The 18,007-nt window shown below is 39.1% G+C and overlaps 1 protein-coding gene across 1 annotated transcript in view; it reads right to left on the minus strand.

Annotated features, from left to right (window-relative positions):
* Window positions 1-18,007, minus strand: part of LOC131455393 (inactive dipeptidyl peptidase 10-like) — a 67,702-nt gene that overhangs the window by 19,514 nt on the left and 30,181 nt on the right. Inside the window, exons 6-18 of the mRNA XM_058622993.1 lie at window positions 12,251-12,303; window positions 11,870-11,951; window positions 9,925-10,045; window positions 9,358-9,512; window positions 6,074-6,171; window positions 5,856-5,979; window positions 5,739-5,777; window positions 4,961-5,068; window positions 4,543-4,634; window positions 4,188-4,235; window positions 2,443-2,564; window positions 1,944-1,991; window positions 1,523-1,621 (exon numbers count right to left, since the gene is read on the minus strand). Of these exons, the coding sequence (XP_058478976.1) occupies window positions 1,523-1,621; window positions 1,944-1,991; window positions 2,443-2,564; window positions 4,188-4,235; window positions 4,543-4,634; window positions 4,961-5,068; window positions 5,739-5,777; window positions 5,856-5,979; window positions 6,074-6,171; window positions 9,358-9,512; window positions 9,925-10,045; window positions 11,870-11,951; window positions 12,251-12,303 (1,189 nt within the window). The remainder of the gene's footprint in view (window positions 1-1,522; window positions 1,622-1,943; window positions 1,992-2,442; window positions 2,565-4,187; window positions 4,236-4,542; window positions 4,635-4,960; window positions 5,069-5,738; window positions 5,778-5,855; window positions 5,980-6,073; window positions 6,172-9,357; window positions 9,513-9,924; window positions 10,046-11,869; window positions 11,952-12,250; window positions 12,304-18,007) is intronic.

The raw sequence follows: 18,007 nt of genomic DNA on the forward strand, positions 1-18,007 counted from the left end.
TTGATGCTACAGTGAATTTACATGTCTGACGGCCACATGTGCTTAAATTTATTTATGACTGGAAAGGCTTATTGTACTAAACTACAGTGATATTTTTGTAAATGTAAATTAGAAATCTGTAATCTGCACAGAGGGATTGAAGCAATCTCATTTCCCAGCTACAGTGTTATTCTAGAAATAAATAAATTATCTTATAGATAAATGCTGAGACAGGATTTATTACATTTTAATGCTGCAGTCGACAAATATTTACTTTCAATGTAATAATTTTTTGGCAAAATAAACTGTTTTGGTGACTTTTTTGACACTACTGACACTAACATGTCAAAAAATGGGGGAACATGTTCATTAGTTCTCCACGACCAAAGACGATGTCTTCAGATAATGATTTAAAAGACCAGTGCATAGGATTAAGTGGCATGAAGGGGTAGGTTGCATATTGCAACAAGTTTTCCCTTTGCACAGCAGCCATTTTGACAGGTTCTAGTGGAAAAAGCACAGGTCTATTGCAATTAATGGTGACTTGTTCCATTCACTTTCACTGGCCCCCTTTACACCTGTCATTAAAATGTGTTTTCTGTCCAGATTGCAATCGTGTTATCCGACCTGCGAAAACAATTTTGGGAGGTGATCGGAGACATTTTGTGACCAGACTGAAAAAAAGTGTAAATGCGCTGTGTCTCTGATGCGTTTCCGCTTCACCCACAGAAACTGAGTGGAGCGGAGGTAGTTGGTGGCTCGGAGCACAGCGGCGACAAAACTGGACAGTCTGGACAAGCAGGCGGTTTTCTGCTTGTCTGAGACAACCTCTTCCCCTGCCTCGGAAAGCAAATAGCAGTCCATACAATACAACAGTTCTTGCGACTAACGTTGATATTGTTGATGATATGGCAGCACACGGAGGGGGAAGTGACATAAGTAGGGGGATGAATGTGATTGGATAGCAATCAGATCTTGATACACAGAAAACACATTCTAATGCCAGGTGTAATGGGTCCACAGTGTCCTTAAATCATATGAACAGAGTCATCGTTAATGTAGTCAGTAAAACCTGTGCCTTTTCTGTAAAATAATGTCAAAGTTGTTGCGGTGTAAAAGACCCATGGGAAATGCTTGTGCTTCACAATCATTATCCGAGTATGAGAAACTTTGGTTGGCATGTACAACTTGGAAAGCCTGGAAAGAGTGGGTGTTTGATTTTTCCATTCTAGGCTCCCGTACGGACATGGCGGTACAACTTGACCCTCTCCCATTTTAAAGCAAATGATGTGTAAGGTAAAAAAAAAAGAGCAGTTCTTAATTTTAAGTCATCATACAGTTGTTTCAAAATAAAACCTATTGCCAGTGACCTTATTGTGATTTGTGCTAAAATAAAATATCATCCTATTCCTAATGTCACAAGTACAACTAAACATCTAACCAAACAACTTAAAATGCTATGCTATTTCTATTTAAACACCCTAAAAAAAAACACCCTCACAAACCATAGCAACCTTAGATTGTGATGATCGCAGTGTCATACCAAAGTTGTTGATCTGTATGGTTCTTCTTTCCCACTTGGGCATCGTCCTGTTCACCAGTGCATTTTTTAATACTGTGTTTATTTCAAAAGTCATGTGTTCTGTTTGAGAACATGGCACAAAAAGAACATGGACATTATCAAATACAAAGTAATCAAACATTTCAAGGAAAAATATTATATACAGTGTAATATTGTATCCTGTAGCTTGTAATGCACTCAACATTACAACGTAATTACTTTCATTTTGTATTACTTAACTTTAGTTACTGTATCTCCAAACATTATTTTATCTCAGTGCATGCAATCATGCTGAAAAATATCTACCCAAACATAATTAAACGAAAAAATACCTGATGCAATAGAGTGAAAGAATCTAAATAGTACATTGGTGTGCTTTTCCAGTGTCAATTAATGAACTTACTGCTCATATCACTGAGCTTGTGCAGAGATGATTGTGGGATTCCAGGACCTGGGAAAAAGTAGAACTGTAACTTTGTTTTGCACCTTTTATGTGTTTAATATTTGTATGATTTGTAACTTAGGGAAGCCTGATGTATGCTAATTTACCACACATAATCAAATTTCCCATCCCTTAACTGTATGTAAATGTGTCTTTTTGTGAGTGTAGATGTGTTTGAGTGTTGTGTGTACAACTGACAAGCAGAGAGAGAAAGCAAGGATGCACAATCATGATTCAACATTTAACATTGTTATACTACACTGATTGTGACATTTTATACATTTTAGAGCCATAATTGTGTCTGTAGCAAAAATAAACTGAGGATAGATCAAAAAGATGTGAAACAGAATGAGGAAGCATCTGAACACGTCTGCCTCCTCCACTCTTCAGTGTTACAGCTGTGTCAAACAGATTACATCACTTCACTGGAAACACGGCGTTTGGGTGGTAGTGGTCTTACCTCTGCAGTTGAGGATAACGTGGTGGTAGTCGGGACTGAAGTGTGCCTCGTAGAAGGTACACTTTGATTTGAAGAGGGAGCAGGTGAGGCATTCTTTAAGAAAGGGCTCGACTGTGGAGACCCTGTTTGGGGGAGAAAATAACAAGTCATAACAAGTCTTTTCAGATTTCAGAAGAAGTAAAAGGAGAGAGGGGAATTGCTTCATTTGAGATTTACAGTCAAGTTTAGTTAGCCTACAAGCAAAAAATAAAACAATATTATTACAGCTGAGCTCATACAGCTTCTTTCTCTCTCAAATTAAATCACACTTTGACCTACATTAATGTAACCATTTCATCAGTTGTTCAGCAAACTATTCTAAAAAAAATGATTGAGTCCTCTGTTTGAATGGCTGGGATACACCAAGAGAACAGCAATGAAAGCCAACCAATGTGTCGATGTTGGTGAGAACACAACAGGAAGTAGAGGGCACACACTAACATAATGGACTATACACAGAGTTTCACTTGCATGAAAATATAAGCCAGCAACTTAAATTACTGTCAGTTGATGCTAAGGGGAAACTTTTTCAGAAAAACATTTAGAAACAAATATCATCCAAACGAGTGGGTTGGTACTGTATATGCTGATCGTATAAACAGTTGATCCAATCGTGACTTCCTGCTTTGGTGCTATCATGTGTCTGATCCACGTAAACATGACATATTTCCATTTTGTTACTGCTGTATTTTCATTCCAAAACAAGAATAATGAACAGACAGGAAAGTCACTGATGTGGAGGAGGAGGAAAATGAGACATAGAGTGACTCAGTGTGCGTGACACACTGGACTGACAAAGCCTAGCAACACTGACTGTCAACCATGGACTTAATGTGGCCTGCCTTTAGAATAAACACTGTACATTAAGGTTAAACAATTAGGCTCAAATATGTAATTGCTATTTTTCACATATATGAATTGTGATTTGATTTGCTATATACATTTTATGTCAAAGTTTAATTTGATATTAATAGTTTATTAAATAAAAAAAGACAGAGTCTTGAGATGGCATTACGAATATTAACTATAGTGTAATATAGCCATTTCCAAACTTAACAAGCACATTACAGCACATCTTAAATTCTAAAACAATACCCTTAAACTTCATTTTACTTACCTTATATTTTTTTTTTATGAAGGTTTGAGAAAGTCCAATCAGAATTGAAATGATTACTCCAATTATCAGAAGAAGAAAAAAATTGACAGCTGAATTGACGCAACTTTTTTGAATTATTTGAAACCCAATGACAAAAAATTCTTTCTATGTGTTTATTTTTCTGATCTCTTGCTGCCCACCTGCAGGAACTGCATAGCCCTCCAGGATAGCACTGCCTAAACTTCGGGATTCATTGCACTAATGCAGTGGTTCCCAAACTTTTCACAGTACACCCCTTCAGACAATGAGCCATGTACACCCGACTCCTGCACAAAAAACTGCATATAGGATTTTCCACATGAAAGTCTTGAGGAGAAGCTGGGTATACAGTATATAAGAAAGATGTAGATCTCACTTCAGTTTTGCTGGTGGGTGTGATATTTTTTTTTACAGAGCCAGCTGTACTGTCTCCTTCTGTTCCCAGTCTTTATTCTAAGCTCTGCAAACTGTCAAGTCTTGACAGGAAGGTAGATAAAGGTATTTCAACACAATGTTTCACTGTTTCTTTCAAAAAAAGTTCCTCTGTACTGAAGTAGAAACTATATTGTACCTGTACATTTGCCGCTGTGTTGGGCCTTCCTCTGTGCTCAGGAAATAACTGGAAAATACAAAGATTATTAGATCCTATTGTATCTGAAATGGGTACATATATATATATGTATCCATTTCAGATACAATAGGATATAAATATATATATGTACCCATTTCAGATAGGATATATATATATATATATATATCCTATATTGTATTACGTTTCATTTAATTCCAGAAGTTACAGATTATTTTACAACTTTTAAACAAAACTTTCTGCCATTCTCTGCAAGGTTAAAAAAATCAGCTACTGCAAAACTTCCCTACCTGAAGCACAACTTATGTTTTTCATCTGTATTTCAGTCTATGCTCACATTGTTTTAGTTGTTTTATCATAGGCCAAGATTTCAGAAACTTCCCAGCTTCCTGAGGTGAGGTGGCGGAGACTGACCTCTTGACCCTCAAACTGAAAAACACAGAAAGAAAACAAGACAAGTGTCTTGTCAACATTGCATCACCTGTACACATACAGACGTTTTATTAGATTTAAATTTAAATTCTATAAATTCTTAATGCAGGGTTCAGAAGTGAGAACTAATTCAAATATAACCATTACATTGTAGCCTTTATGATTTGATAACTGCCTTTTTCAACTCCTGTGCTTCTGGATATAACATTTAAACATGGCACAATATAAGAATAAGATGGAGGCTTAAAAGGGCACAAGGAGCTTTGTTTCAGCTCAGAAAATATGTCATTAAATATGTAAATTTAATCAATAGTTAATTTTACCTCATTGGAGATCATGGTGATATGGTTGAATGTCCCACTGTCACCGTGTTTTAAAGGCATAGTGATGAAGAATGTTGTGCAGTCTCCAGAAAACACTGGCTCTTCATTCTGGGAAACGAGACAAACAACAAATGTGTTCCAGAAAGAGTCATCACGCACTGTGAGTGTGCAGGATACTTAAATAAGAAATGCTCATGTAAGAAATGTTCAGCTACCCTCATTTTTGTTTATATTTAAAGATTGGTTAGATGTAGGATTGTTTTAGTATTATTCTTATCTTTCTGTAACATTGAGATGGGACATTTTAAGTGTTGATAAGAGCATGGGAAAAACATATTCAATTGAAACTGGCTAAACAAAGCCCCAATCAGTGATAACAGTAATCACAAAGGTGGTCATCAATTTGCTTTTTCCATCAGGCTTTGTTCACATTAACATAACAATGGGAATATAATAACAATTTGAGTGGTCATCATGTTTAGAAAAGTGCTCTATAAATACATAACAATTTTCAAGTCTGATCGGATTTTTCAAGCACTTCTGCTTACAAAAAAGTAATCGATAAAAATGTATCAAAATTCATTATAACGTGTATCCCAGCAGCACCAGTACAATCAGTGCAATACTCGGTGCTATAGTGAGTTTGCTCAGAGAAAATACACTGCATCCTCAAGAGATGTGACACGGAAAAAAAGTCAAGAAAGGCATTATAGGTCATTACAAACCGAAAATAAAGAAAAGTAGAAATACAGACACTGCTCTGGAGTGAAATGCTTACCTGACGATCAAGCCACTTGTCTGATGTCATCACATGTTTCTGAATCAGAAAGATCCAGTTACCCCACAGTACATGTGCATATTTTTTGTTAGGCAGGTTCAACAGAAAGCCTCATACCTTTGTGCAGTCACCTGTGGTCACAACACACAGTGAAAGAATGGACAGATTTTGAGCTCGATTCACCCAACGCACACTCAGCTTGTCCCGTGTTGCCCATTTCACCATGGTGATGTAGTAATCACTAGCGCAAACAAAGAGGGGAAGTAGTTGAGAACATATCAATATGATATTGCTGTCATTCTAATTAATATAATTGACTTTTATGTCACGTTTACCTCTTTTCAAAACTGTCAGGAGGTCTCATTTCAGTTGTTAGTGAACTGCCATCTAGAGCGACAACATGCAGTTTGACAATGGGGTTGTTTTGATCCATCTATAGTAAAAACAAAACAAAAAACAAACAAAAACAACACATGGGAAGAATTACACTCGCAAGCCAAGCTCAATGGGATGTGATATCATTGATGCACTGCTGCAGCAAAGCTGGTAAGCACTGAGCAACATGCAGCACTTTTTTTCTATTTCCACATGCTATACTCATACTCATACTAAACAATGCCAGTCGAACTTTATCAAAGATTGTGTTGCTGTTTGCTGTGCAAGCCCTGGGGCAAGCCGTGCATCATCTCTCACTTAATCTTCTCTCAAAAATAGAGCTCAGTAGTTGACATGATGAGGGAAATCTCAGGAAATGAGAGGAATCCATTACTAAGTTACAGCCTCTCATGAACTTGTTTATTTTTTTATGTAATTTCTACAGTGGCCGACAGGGGCAAACGCACTACAACGACCCAAAACCCATGCAGGAGGAGAAACGAGCTGCATATTCACAAACGCTGCAGATTCCCAAAACACTGGTCCCAAAATGCCAGCAAGTCCTAAAACGCCAGCAAGACTCAAAACATTTACGTTTGCCCCTCTCGGCCGACAGAAACGTTAATAGATGCATACTCAAAAACGGAAGTGAAAGTCTGTGGAAGTTTTTGTGCAGTTATACGACCAGCCGTTACGATGTTCGGGGACTACTTAATTGTTACTTTATCCGACTGTTGTCAAGCTATATCCTACATCAAAGCTATATCCTACATCAAACTACCTAACGCTGAATTTTAACACCTGAATTCCTAAGGGATTTACAGTAAAAAGCCTGCCGTCAAGCTGATTTTTAAGGACATCGACGTCCCATTTTCAAAATAAAACACTCAGATCACCTCCTCGAAGGTATGTGTCAGAAACCTATTAATCGGACATAAGCATCTGCACAAAGTATTGTACACATTGATGTCTGATAGTGTACTGTAAACCAGTTGTACTGTACAATGTTTGAAAAAAATTCAAATAAAAAGTCAAGTACATTTCCGTTCATTCACTTTCCCTTGCCTATGGAGGTACAATAGCTTCTTGGTATACTGCTACTGTTTACTCTGTCTACTGTTGATACGTGGATCATATCACAGTTTTTGTTGAGACAGGAAGCCATGGAACATAGCCGAAACTTTTAAATCATATCACACATTTGAGGTTGACCGAGTGTTTTTCTGTGACCTATGAAATCAGTGACAACTAATAGCTGATATATAATGCCATTATTTATGGCTGATATGTTTGGCCATTTTTCAGTTTTCTTTTCCTCCATCTGATAGAACAGATTAACAGTAATAAATGATCCTCACAATTGCTTAACTTAAATAAACATTTATTGTCTCTCCCTGCAATCTGTATTCTATGTCTCCACTGCTGTGCTGTGGATATATGGCTTAAAGAGACTATATAATTCACACTGCATGACTTTCAGAGTTCTAGATTCACTGTGCTTCTTCTTGTACTTTCTGGCCATGTTTTGCTCGTAAAGTACATTTTAATCTCAGTGAGACTTTATCTGGATATACAGAGACTTGTTTCACAGTTATTGTTTGTGTTCTTAACAGCATCTGTGTTCTCACAGACAAAAGAAGGACAATTAAATCTCTGCTTGCTTTGAGTCCCACAGTGTTACCTCACTGACCCCACTCAGAAATATGAGCAACAGACACATTGTGTATGCATACAGTTTTACACACAGCGTGGGTGAATGTTAGATCAAAACAGTGCTTCATTAACAACACAAGTTCCAATAAGAAAACCCTGTCCCTCTATCTGTGGGTCTGATCTAGTAAATGAGAATGCCCTTTACCTTGTGACCCTCATTCCACCACTCTCCTACAACCAATCTCCAATCTAAGACTCATTTGCTGCTCCACATCCACACCAAGAGGAGAAGTGCGTTAACTTGCCCGAAGAAATCATATCACAATCCATCGCCTACCAGTCGAGCAGACCCACACAAACTTCCTAAACTTCCTTGCCTTCAGCAGCAGGTCAGCATTAGTTAAACAAGAAAGGAATGTTCTATTATTCATAACAGTGGTTTGATGACAATAAAGAGAGATTGATATGTTGCAATACTGTCAGGATGTACAGGCTGTTTCACACTAGCTAGTAAGCTCATAGGTGTCTGGAACACAGATGTAACAAAGCTTTAGCGTAAGTTCACTCAGTAAGGTTGCCTGCTTTGATCTTATTCTCATTCCCATACTTTGTGTTTTCATCTCCTCTCAAGTATGCACACTGTCAGTTCCTAGCTGTCATTTCCCTGGTGTGCCATCAGCGGTTCATCAGCCAGTCTTGTCTGTAGCAAAGAGTATTACAACATGCCTGCCTGCCATGCCAATCATCTTGTTGTCGTCTTTTTTGAAGTACAGTGTGTTGTGTCTTTCTGCTGTCATCATTCATTGTACATCATCAGACACAATGGATCACAACCCACTATTACCACCACTGTTAGGTTTTGTTTGTAGTTGCTGCTCAGAGGCACAAGCCCTAAGCTTTGATATCTGCCTTATATTGGCCAAAAAACCAAATACCCTTTAGTCTAATAGCAAATTATTCTGTTTAATCTGTATCCTGTGTAAATTACTTTTTCATGCATTTGTCTCTCTTGGCTGAAATTAATCAAAAGCTACTTTCAGATGTATAGAGAAGTACGAAAATTCTTGAGATTGTGCAGAGGGTGTCTGTCTGTCTCTCTGTCTCTCTCTCCTCTCTCCTCTCTCTCTCCCTCTGTGTGTGTGTGGTCTGCAAAAGTTGCTCTGAACATTCTCTGGAAACTCATCCTGCATGCTCCTTGTTCAAATCTCTGGTTAATGTCTGAGATTATGATTTCTTCTTAAAGTCCTCAGGACATGGTTCTCGGGCTTCCTCATATTTATTTATTTCCAGTTAAAATGAACTTCACAGGAGTCACCATATTGATTTGAGTATATTGTAGTTAATAGCGCCACTGCAGCTGCAACACATCATGATGACATAGGTAAACACCGTTATGGAGGATTCTTGCCACCAACTTCACCTGCATCTGTGGCGGTAACCTCAGAGGAAGCTGAGAGTGCTTGGATGGTAATGAGTGTACTCCCCCAAATACAGGTTGAGTCTTCATCACCTATTTATAAATGCAAGCAATGTATTTTTCTTGTTTTGCTCTGGAAGACATTGAAGAAAGTGTGGTCACTATTTTGCATACCTTTGGGTAAGGGTACTCCTTTCCTCTGGGGTAGAGAGATCCTGTGAAATGAGGCAGGAGCATGTTAGGGACCAGGGAGTCATTGATGGTGAGGTAAGCCAGTCTGGATCCATCAGGGGACCACCAGTGGGCCACCTGACTGTGCAACACTTCCTCTGGAAAGCCAAGAGCAGAGACATCAGAAAATGTGGCCCTGAAGAGCGCATATAAGGCTTGTTAGTTGTTCATCTGAGACAGCATTTTTGAGTTACTACTGTACAGTCCATTACTGCATATTGGCCAATTAAAAATACAAATGAGAGAGGGCTGAGTGGATGACAAAAATGACCCTAATCCTGCACAATGGAATCTTTGTAGTAAAAGGCTGATGTATTTCAAACATAATAGGAAAGTATCCATTTACTTTGCTTTAAAGTTTGTGAGTTAATAAATTAATATTTCAGTTGGTGGCCAGTTTCATCATTATTTATTTTATACATGAAAACACAACAAACAGCATTAATTTCTCTTTTTATTTTTGCTCAAGCTTGAATAGCATTGCATAATGTGTATGTCTGTCTCTCTTACCCTCATACAGCCAGTCTGCGATGCCATTGAAGACAGTCCCCTCGTGTCCAGAGGATGTGAACCTCCATGAGCTGCTCTGAACATCAGTTTGGTAATAAATGTTGTTTTCAAAGATATATATCTGCATTAACAAAAGGTATACAATAGGATTACATTTAAAATTAAGCCAAAAGAGGTTCTAGTAAATCAATGAATCATGTCAGCTGGAACCATTCCCCCATCTTACACACACGCCATCATTATTGGTGGTCACTCGTAGACGAGTATGACTGTCCTCCCTCTTGGTCCTTATGGGTCTTTAGATGAGCATAGAGGTCAATTCTCCTAATTATTATTGTGCAGTGTGAACAGGGGGAAGTGGTGTTGGGTTTGGATTGGGCCTGTTTAGTAGATACGCTCACCTTTGTTAGCAAGATACTGTAGATTTCACAGTAATCTTTTTAGACTGTATGTTTTTTTTGGATGAACATTTTTTTTAAGAACTGAAATAAAATGCTCTAAATGTAAATGCTGTCTGTATTCTTGAATTATAGTTGTTAGGCCCACTGATGTTGCTTTTATGGTTTTACTTTGGACCAGCTAACATGTTGGCAAGATAATAGGATCAGTTTTAAGATACCACAATTTGATATCTTTAAACTGATCTTATTATAATAATGTCTGGGACCACATTTTGGTCTTCATGAGGACTACTGGTCCCGATATGGTTTGTGTTATTATTGCGCAACTTATAGTATGGTATTTGGTTCTGTAATAATTTGAATAACTGTAGAGATTTATAATATGTTGTACATGACTTTAATTGTGTCCACTTGAGTTTCTTGAACTGAATCTATATGTAATGGTTTTATTGCACATCCAAGAATTAAGGTGAGAGAACATTTCCATTCAGCAAATTGAGAAAACGTTCAGGGAGTGGCTCATTTCTAGTGATAACACAGACAAATATATAGAGAGAGAGCTCATGATAAATTACTACTTTTGCTATTAGTTCTGCGGAGCTGTGCTGAGGGACTTGTGGGAGCGCAGGTTCCACCGAGGGCAGGTATAAATACTGAGGAAACGAGATAAATATGCTATCAAATGGTTAATTACTTTCCTTGTCGGCAGTGGAGAAAATAATGGACTGATAATTCAGCACATTATACTGTGTAGCGTCAGGGCATTACTCACACAGTCAGCTTCTTGTCACCCATGGAAGATGTCTATCATCCATGCAGCAACTGCCTTGACTAGAATAACTGTTGCTGGCTTTTCTTCAAAATAATTGTTTAGTGTAGCGGGAGTATGCCTTTGCTTTCAAGACAGCAGCAGTCTTTGATCAGCCTTTAGCTTGGAGCACAGAGGGAGAGTGAGATGAATTATAGATAAAATGTTACATAGGGCATTAAACATTGATTTTTCAGTCTTGTGCATGCAGTGGGGCCTCTTCATCTCAAATGATGAGTATCTTAATGAAATCCAAAGTGAAGGTGTTTCTGGCTGCACTCTTTTCCATGTGGATGAATCTGCAGATGACTTGTTCGATCAACCAATAATCTGTATGCTATAAAACATCATAAAATCCATAACAATTAACACTGATAAATATTGAAGTATTAGACTTTCTTGTTTTACTCTGAAGAAAGTATTTCAAACACCAAAGTCACAAAATATCACCGTGTAACTGGCCGATGGAGGCAACTCCCTTATGCTGTTGTTTAAAATTGTTGATTTTCCATATGAATGATGGTTCTGGGTGTGAACATTTTATAAAATGACAGAAACACCAGTTTCCTTTTGGAAAAAGCGACATAATGCAGCAAACTTATTAAGATGTTGTAGACTTAAGCGGCCGTGGATTATATTCTATGATGTTTTTGTTAAATTGATGATTTTTAACTGTGTGTCAATACCTCCTACAGTTACAGTGTACAGTCAATTAAATCATATGAAAACTACTCACCAATTGTTGACCTTGAACACCCCATGAGGCAAACTGGAGGACTGAGTTTGACACCTCTGGAGGATTCAGCTCTCTGACTTCTCTGATGCAAAGACAGTAATGAACAAAAAAAACAAACATTGCATTTGTTTACAGTTGTCAACAACTGCAACCATTGACTTAAACTATCATGTTTTTTTTATCATGATTTTAGATTCTGTGCACAATTCTACAGTTGAGGTTAACTATGTCTCAACTATCAGTCTCATAAACAATTATCCCTAATTTGCATTCATAACACATTCTCCATAACACATAATACCAGCTTCCAGAAAGTGAAGCAGAAATAATTGTAATTTGGAGGGGAGCAAATGTTGTTAAGGCTTAGGCTAATTTTCTCACCTTGTATGGAGGTTGTAGATCAGATAAGATGCTAAGAAAGAATACTGGTAGACCTAAAAGGCAATCACAAAAAAAAGTATTCAAACAGTTTTTACTGCACATTGTCAATAAATAGCATCTGAATGTGTTTCATTTGGTTGCAAATAAAGTATGAATAACAACAGCCACAAACATGTTTTTTTCATTATTATTTTGGTGATTCTTGGCACTCCAGCTTTTCCATTGGGTACTTTTGTTTCCTCCAGTTTGTCACTTTGATACTCGTCCAAAATGAGCGCCTCTCCATTTAATTTGACAGTAATGTCAGTAACAGCATGGTTTTGCATTTCAGAAGTTGTGACAGTGAAGTGAGCACAGTGCTCTGTTGTGCTCTGCTGCTCAAATTACATAAAAGCTGGAAACAACAGTGCTGCTTTCCACACACTGCAGCTTACAAATCTGCAACAGCACAATTGGAAAATAATATTCCAGAAATACAAAAAGTATGGCATAAAAAAAAAGCTTTTCTCTCCTCGTAATTACAGACCTATTGCCTATTACAGCCATTAACACACAGTACATTACACAGCACGACAGTACTGGAATTCAAACTGCATTCATACCATTCAATTTGGCAGCAATAATAGCTTCAAGTCTCCTTGTTTAGAGGGTCAATGTCTCAGATTGGAAAACGGGCGATTGCTTCAAAAATACCTTTGTAAAGCCAGTGTGTGAAAGTGTTATGCCCCCATGGAGCTGCATGCACAAGCATCTGTTAATATGTAAGCAAGAAGAAAAAAAATTAATTCAAGCAGATATTTTCCTTAGATTAATTTTGATTAGGAGGGGAAAGCCCATTAAAAGTTAGGGTTTGTAAACCCTGCCTCTTCCTTCTGGCAGGGTGACTGGCTGCAATAGCGGCTTCTGTTCTGGCTTCTGTTGCAATAACGTGTAAAAGTAGCATTTAGAATTAGATAACATTAGATAATAGAATTTAATTTCATATACAATTAGAATGTAACTTTTATTTTGCAATATCAAATGTTAAGCCTCCACTAATCTCTGAGAGGAACTGTTGAGAGAATATCCACTCTCAGTGCTTTTGTTTAGGATTCATTGAGATGATGGTTCGGCACTCGAGCGCCTGCAAGCTAATGAGCTGGAGCATTACAGTAAGCTCACCCCAGAGCGATATGATAAATACTGTTGAGCCGCTCAATTCCCCTCAGCAAAAGATCAGTTTAGCACAGAATGGAGTCTGCTGGGCTACTCACCACAAAGCCTTCACTCCTAATTTGGACTACACTCTTGACAACACAAAGGAGAATTCTCCAGGAAGGAAAAATGCAATTTCACTGTAGCTTGCCTGCTCCTCTTTTCTCCTTCCTTAAAAAAAGAGATGTCAACATCGCTCAGTGAATGCCCCTCATCTGTGACAGCTTTGTGATGACTCCTTGATAAGGCTGTCACCATAGGCTGACACATGAGAGAGGGGGATGTTAGAGGAGGTGGCGACAGTACAGCACTGATGTGTTTGAGTGTGATGTGTGTGATGGTATTCTCAGCAGACTAGGCCTACACAGCACTTAAGGCTTGATATATACAGTATATAATATCATTTTTGACAGCGTTAAGAGCTGATTCTTGACAGCAACTGAGTTACATTTAAAAATCTGACACCTGATTGGTACTTTCATCCTAATGCTGTTGACATTTTGGCACAATAACTGCTGGTAATGATAATGAAAAGTTCTGATTGAGATTTAATGAGGTAGTGAGTAAGCTTTGGTGATTTTTGTCATTGGTGATGGTTTTATTCTGCCTCGGTTTTGGATTATGAACAGAAAGGATGAAACATTATTTGTGAGCTGCTCCTTCATATGATAACAAACTCTGTCAAGCAATACTACCAGGGCTGACTGAGGGAGCTTTGTGTGTGTACACCAGCAAAGTATGTTTATCCCTGAAGACCAGGTTTTTCATGCAGTAAAATTCAACTCTGAAAATTTTCATGGGCACTTATCTGTGTTTATAGTCATACCCTAGCCTGTTTCCAGCCATATTGTTTTATTAGTGATTCTGTTTTTTGCCTCTGTTTATCTTGACTTAAACATATCACGCATGCGTACAGTGTGGAAATCTGGCCAGGTAGTGCAATATTTAAACCCCGCTGCACAGAGAATTCCCCTGTGAAGTTGGGGCACCTAGGGATGTCGCGGTTGCCACAATCCCCACACTCGCGAGTGTGCCTCACCGTGGTGCAGGGGTGAAACTCAGGGTGAGGCAGAGCACATCAGCAATCCCTGAGGCTAATTGGTGCACATGAAGCCTTTGGGTCAATAACCCACCAGTGGATGAATATGATTACGAAGACCTCAGTGAAAAGGTCTCAACCTGCCAGAGGATTATCTCAAGGCAGGACGAGGCGTGTTAATAGACTTAATGACATTTCTGGTGGGGGACAGCCTATGAAGTCGACCGAAGCTTCTGTCCCCTAAATACCGTACTAACATTGCAACATGAAATGTTAGAACCCTCTATCAAGCCGGAAGAATTCACCAAGTAGCTGCAGAAATGAATAGATTGAACTTGTAGAAGAGGAAAAAACAATCCTGCAGAGCGGACAAACCATCATATACTCTGGCTTCCCAGAAGAACACCCGACACGTGATAGGAGTAGGAATCATGAAGGAAGTAATGGGAACCCATTTCAGAGAGAATCATCATGGCGAGATTTACATCTGTCAAGACACAACCATTATACAAGCATATGCCCCCACCAATGATGCAAGTGAAGCAGATAAGAAACTGTTCTATGAACAACTGCAAGCCACCATGGCCAAGCGTAAGAAGAGGGACATCACCATCCTCATGGGGGACATGAACGCCAAAGTGGGAGCAGTAAACAGTGGGAATGAAGGAGTGATGGGAAAGCATGGCGTCAGAAACATGAACCACAACAGAGAGCGCTTTGTCGACTTCTGCTCCTTGTAATACATGGTAATAGGCGACACCCTGTTTCCACATAAAGAGAGCCACAAAGTAACGTCAAGATCACCCAATGAATCTGTAGAAAACCAGATAGACCACATTGCAATTTCTAGAAGATGGCGGGGAACACTACAGGACTGCAGAATAAAGAGAAGTGCTGATGTCGGTTCGGACCACCACCTACTTTTGGCCACCTGCAGGGTACGACTCGCAGCTTGTAGGAAGACGAAACAGAAGACAACTAAGTATAATGTAGAGTGGCTGAAAGGCCCTGAAATAAAACAAGAATTTGTACTAACCTGCTTTGATGCTCTATGCTACAACTTGGACAACGAAGAGGAAGAAGATGAGGAAATTGAAACGGAATGGTCTATCATCAAGGAAGCCTACACAAGCACATGTGAAGCGGTTCTCGGAAAGGTTAAGAGAGAGTAGAAGGAGTGGATGAGTCAAGACACATGGCAGAAGGTGGAGGAAAGATGTAACCTAAAAGCAAATATTGATAATAGCAGAACCAAAAGGAAAAGGAAATGGATCGCGGACATAGCCACAGAGGCAGACGAAGCTGCGTCGAAGCAGGATATGAAAAAAGGAGACATATTAACAAGCCGGAACAAGACAAAGACGGCAAGCTGCTTGCAACAAAGGAAGAACAAATGGAACGCTGGAAAGAACACTTTGAAGAAATCCTCAATCGCACACCCCCACCAGACCCACCGGAAGTTGAACCTCAAACAGAATTGCTTGATAAACGCACCGGACCACCAAGCAAGGCAGAGATTGGTAAGGTCATCAAATCACTTAAAAATGGTAAAGCTGCAGGACCAGATGATATACCCCCTGAAGCATGGAAAGAGGCAGGCAAACTGTCTGTTGAAGCCCTCCACCCACTCCTTAGCAGAATATGGCAAGAAAAGAAGATACCCCTAGACTGGAAGAAAGGTACCATCATTAAGATACCGAATAAAGGAGATTTGACCCAGTGAAAGAACTGGTGGGGCATAATGCTCCTCTCAGTTGCAAGCTACTGCAGAATAATCCTTAACCGGACAGCAAACGCCATGGAATCCAAACTTAGAGACAACCAAGCAGGCTTCTGCCCAAACAGATCGTGTAGCGACCAGATTGCAATCCTGAAAATTATAGTTGAACAGTCCACAGAATTCAACTCACAACTGTATGCTGTTTTTGTAGACTACGAGAAGGCCTTTGACTCAGTCAATCATCAACATGATTAACGTTTTCAACACTAACTTTCAAGCCCAGGTAGCACACGAGGGAGATCTGACGGAGCCTTTCAACATGACCACTGGAGTGAGATAGGGATGTCTCTTAAGCCCTTTGCTCTTCATAAGACTGGGTAATGAGGGAGACCACAACAGGAAGGAAGGACAGGGATACAGTGGACGCTGATGGACATGCTAGATGACCTGGACTTCGCAGATGACCTCGCCATCCTGAGTCATAGTATCAGCCAGATGAGAGAGAAAATGGGGAAACTAGAACAAAACTCAAACCGAGTAGGACTGTCAATAAACGCAACAAAAACAAAAGAAATGCGGGTCAAAACAGCAGGGAAGGCCAAACCTTTGTGCTGCAACAAGGATGTGAATGCACGCATAGGAAAGGCCAAGGCTGCGTTTACCCAGTTAAAACAAGTCTGGAGGTCCAAGAACATCAAAACCAAACTACAGATCCTCGAATCAAATGTAGTCCATCCTGCTGTATGGATGTGAAACGTGGGGCCTGACACAATTTAACATCAAGAAACTCCAAACCTTCATTAACTCTAGACTACGCTTTATCCTTGGAATCTGGTGGGCCAGGAAGATCAGTAATCAAGACCTACTAGAGATAACAGGCCAGGAGCTGGTGGAAGTCACCATTAGAAGAAGGAAATGGAGATGGATAGGCCATACCCTACAAAAGCCTTCTGCATCCATCACTAGATCTGCCCGTGAGTGGAATCCTCCAGGGAAGAGAAGGAGGGGAAGGCCGTGGCTGTCTTGGTGGAGAGGTGTCAACAAGGACTTATCCAGAGCCAACACCTCGTGGCAAGAGGTGAGGAAGACCGCATGTGACTGGAAGTGTGATAGATGGATTATTTTTGTAAGAGGTCATAAAAGATCATAGATCATACAGTAAATCAAGAGTGAGTTCATTGATACGTAAAATTCATAAAGATGAGTTAATAGGTAAAATTCATAAAGACAAGGGTAAAAAGACCTGTTAAAAACATGTGGCAAATGTTTCAAATGTTTGTCCTTTAAAAAAGGTGTCAAAGGGGTTTTAAAATGTTTAACAGGGTTAATACTGTGTGAGATCATTTTGATATACCTTTAAAAGATGTCAGATCTGTTAGTTTAGCCTCAGGAAAGATGATTGATTACTTATGCCTGCTAAAGCCGGAAGGGGGAGCACTCAGCATGATACCTCATTCTCTGTGAAGCTGCCGGAGAGGAAACATCGTCTGAGTGGTCATATGTTTTTATCCCCTTTTCCAGGTATTACAATGAATGTTTATGTGTTTAAGCACTAAGAAATAACTTTGTTTTGAATTCTAGTTGTGTTTTGAATGTTTTGGAAGCTGTACATTATGTTTTAGTTAAATTTGCCAGTCTAAAGTGAAATCTAGTGGTCAGAGATGAGAGGTTCACATGATGCGTGCATGCTCAAACACTAACTGCTGATGCACATATAGCTTAAAAGTTTTAGATGGGCATGTTAATGTTTAGATAATGTTTTGTTTATTATTTAAGGAACTGTTTTTGTGAATGTCCATCTGTT

Source organism: Solea solea, chromosome 2, assembly GCF_958295425.1.
Source record: "Solea solea chromosome 2, fSolSol10.1, whole genome shotgun sequence".
NCBI classification, from domain to species: domain Eukaryota; kingdom Metazoa; phylum Chordata; class Actinopteri; order Pleuronectiformes; family Soleidae; genus Solea; species Solea solea.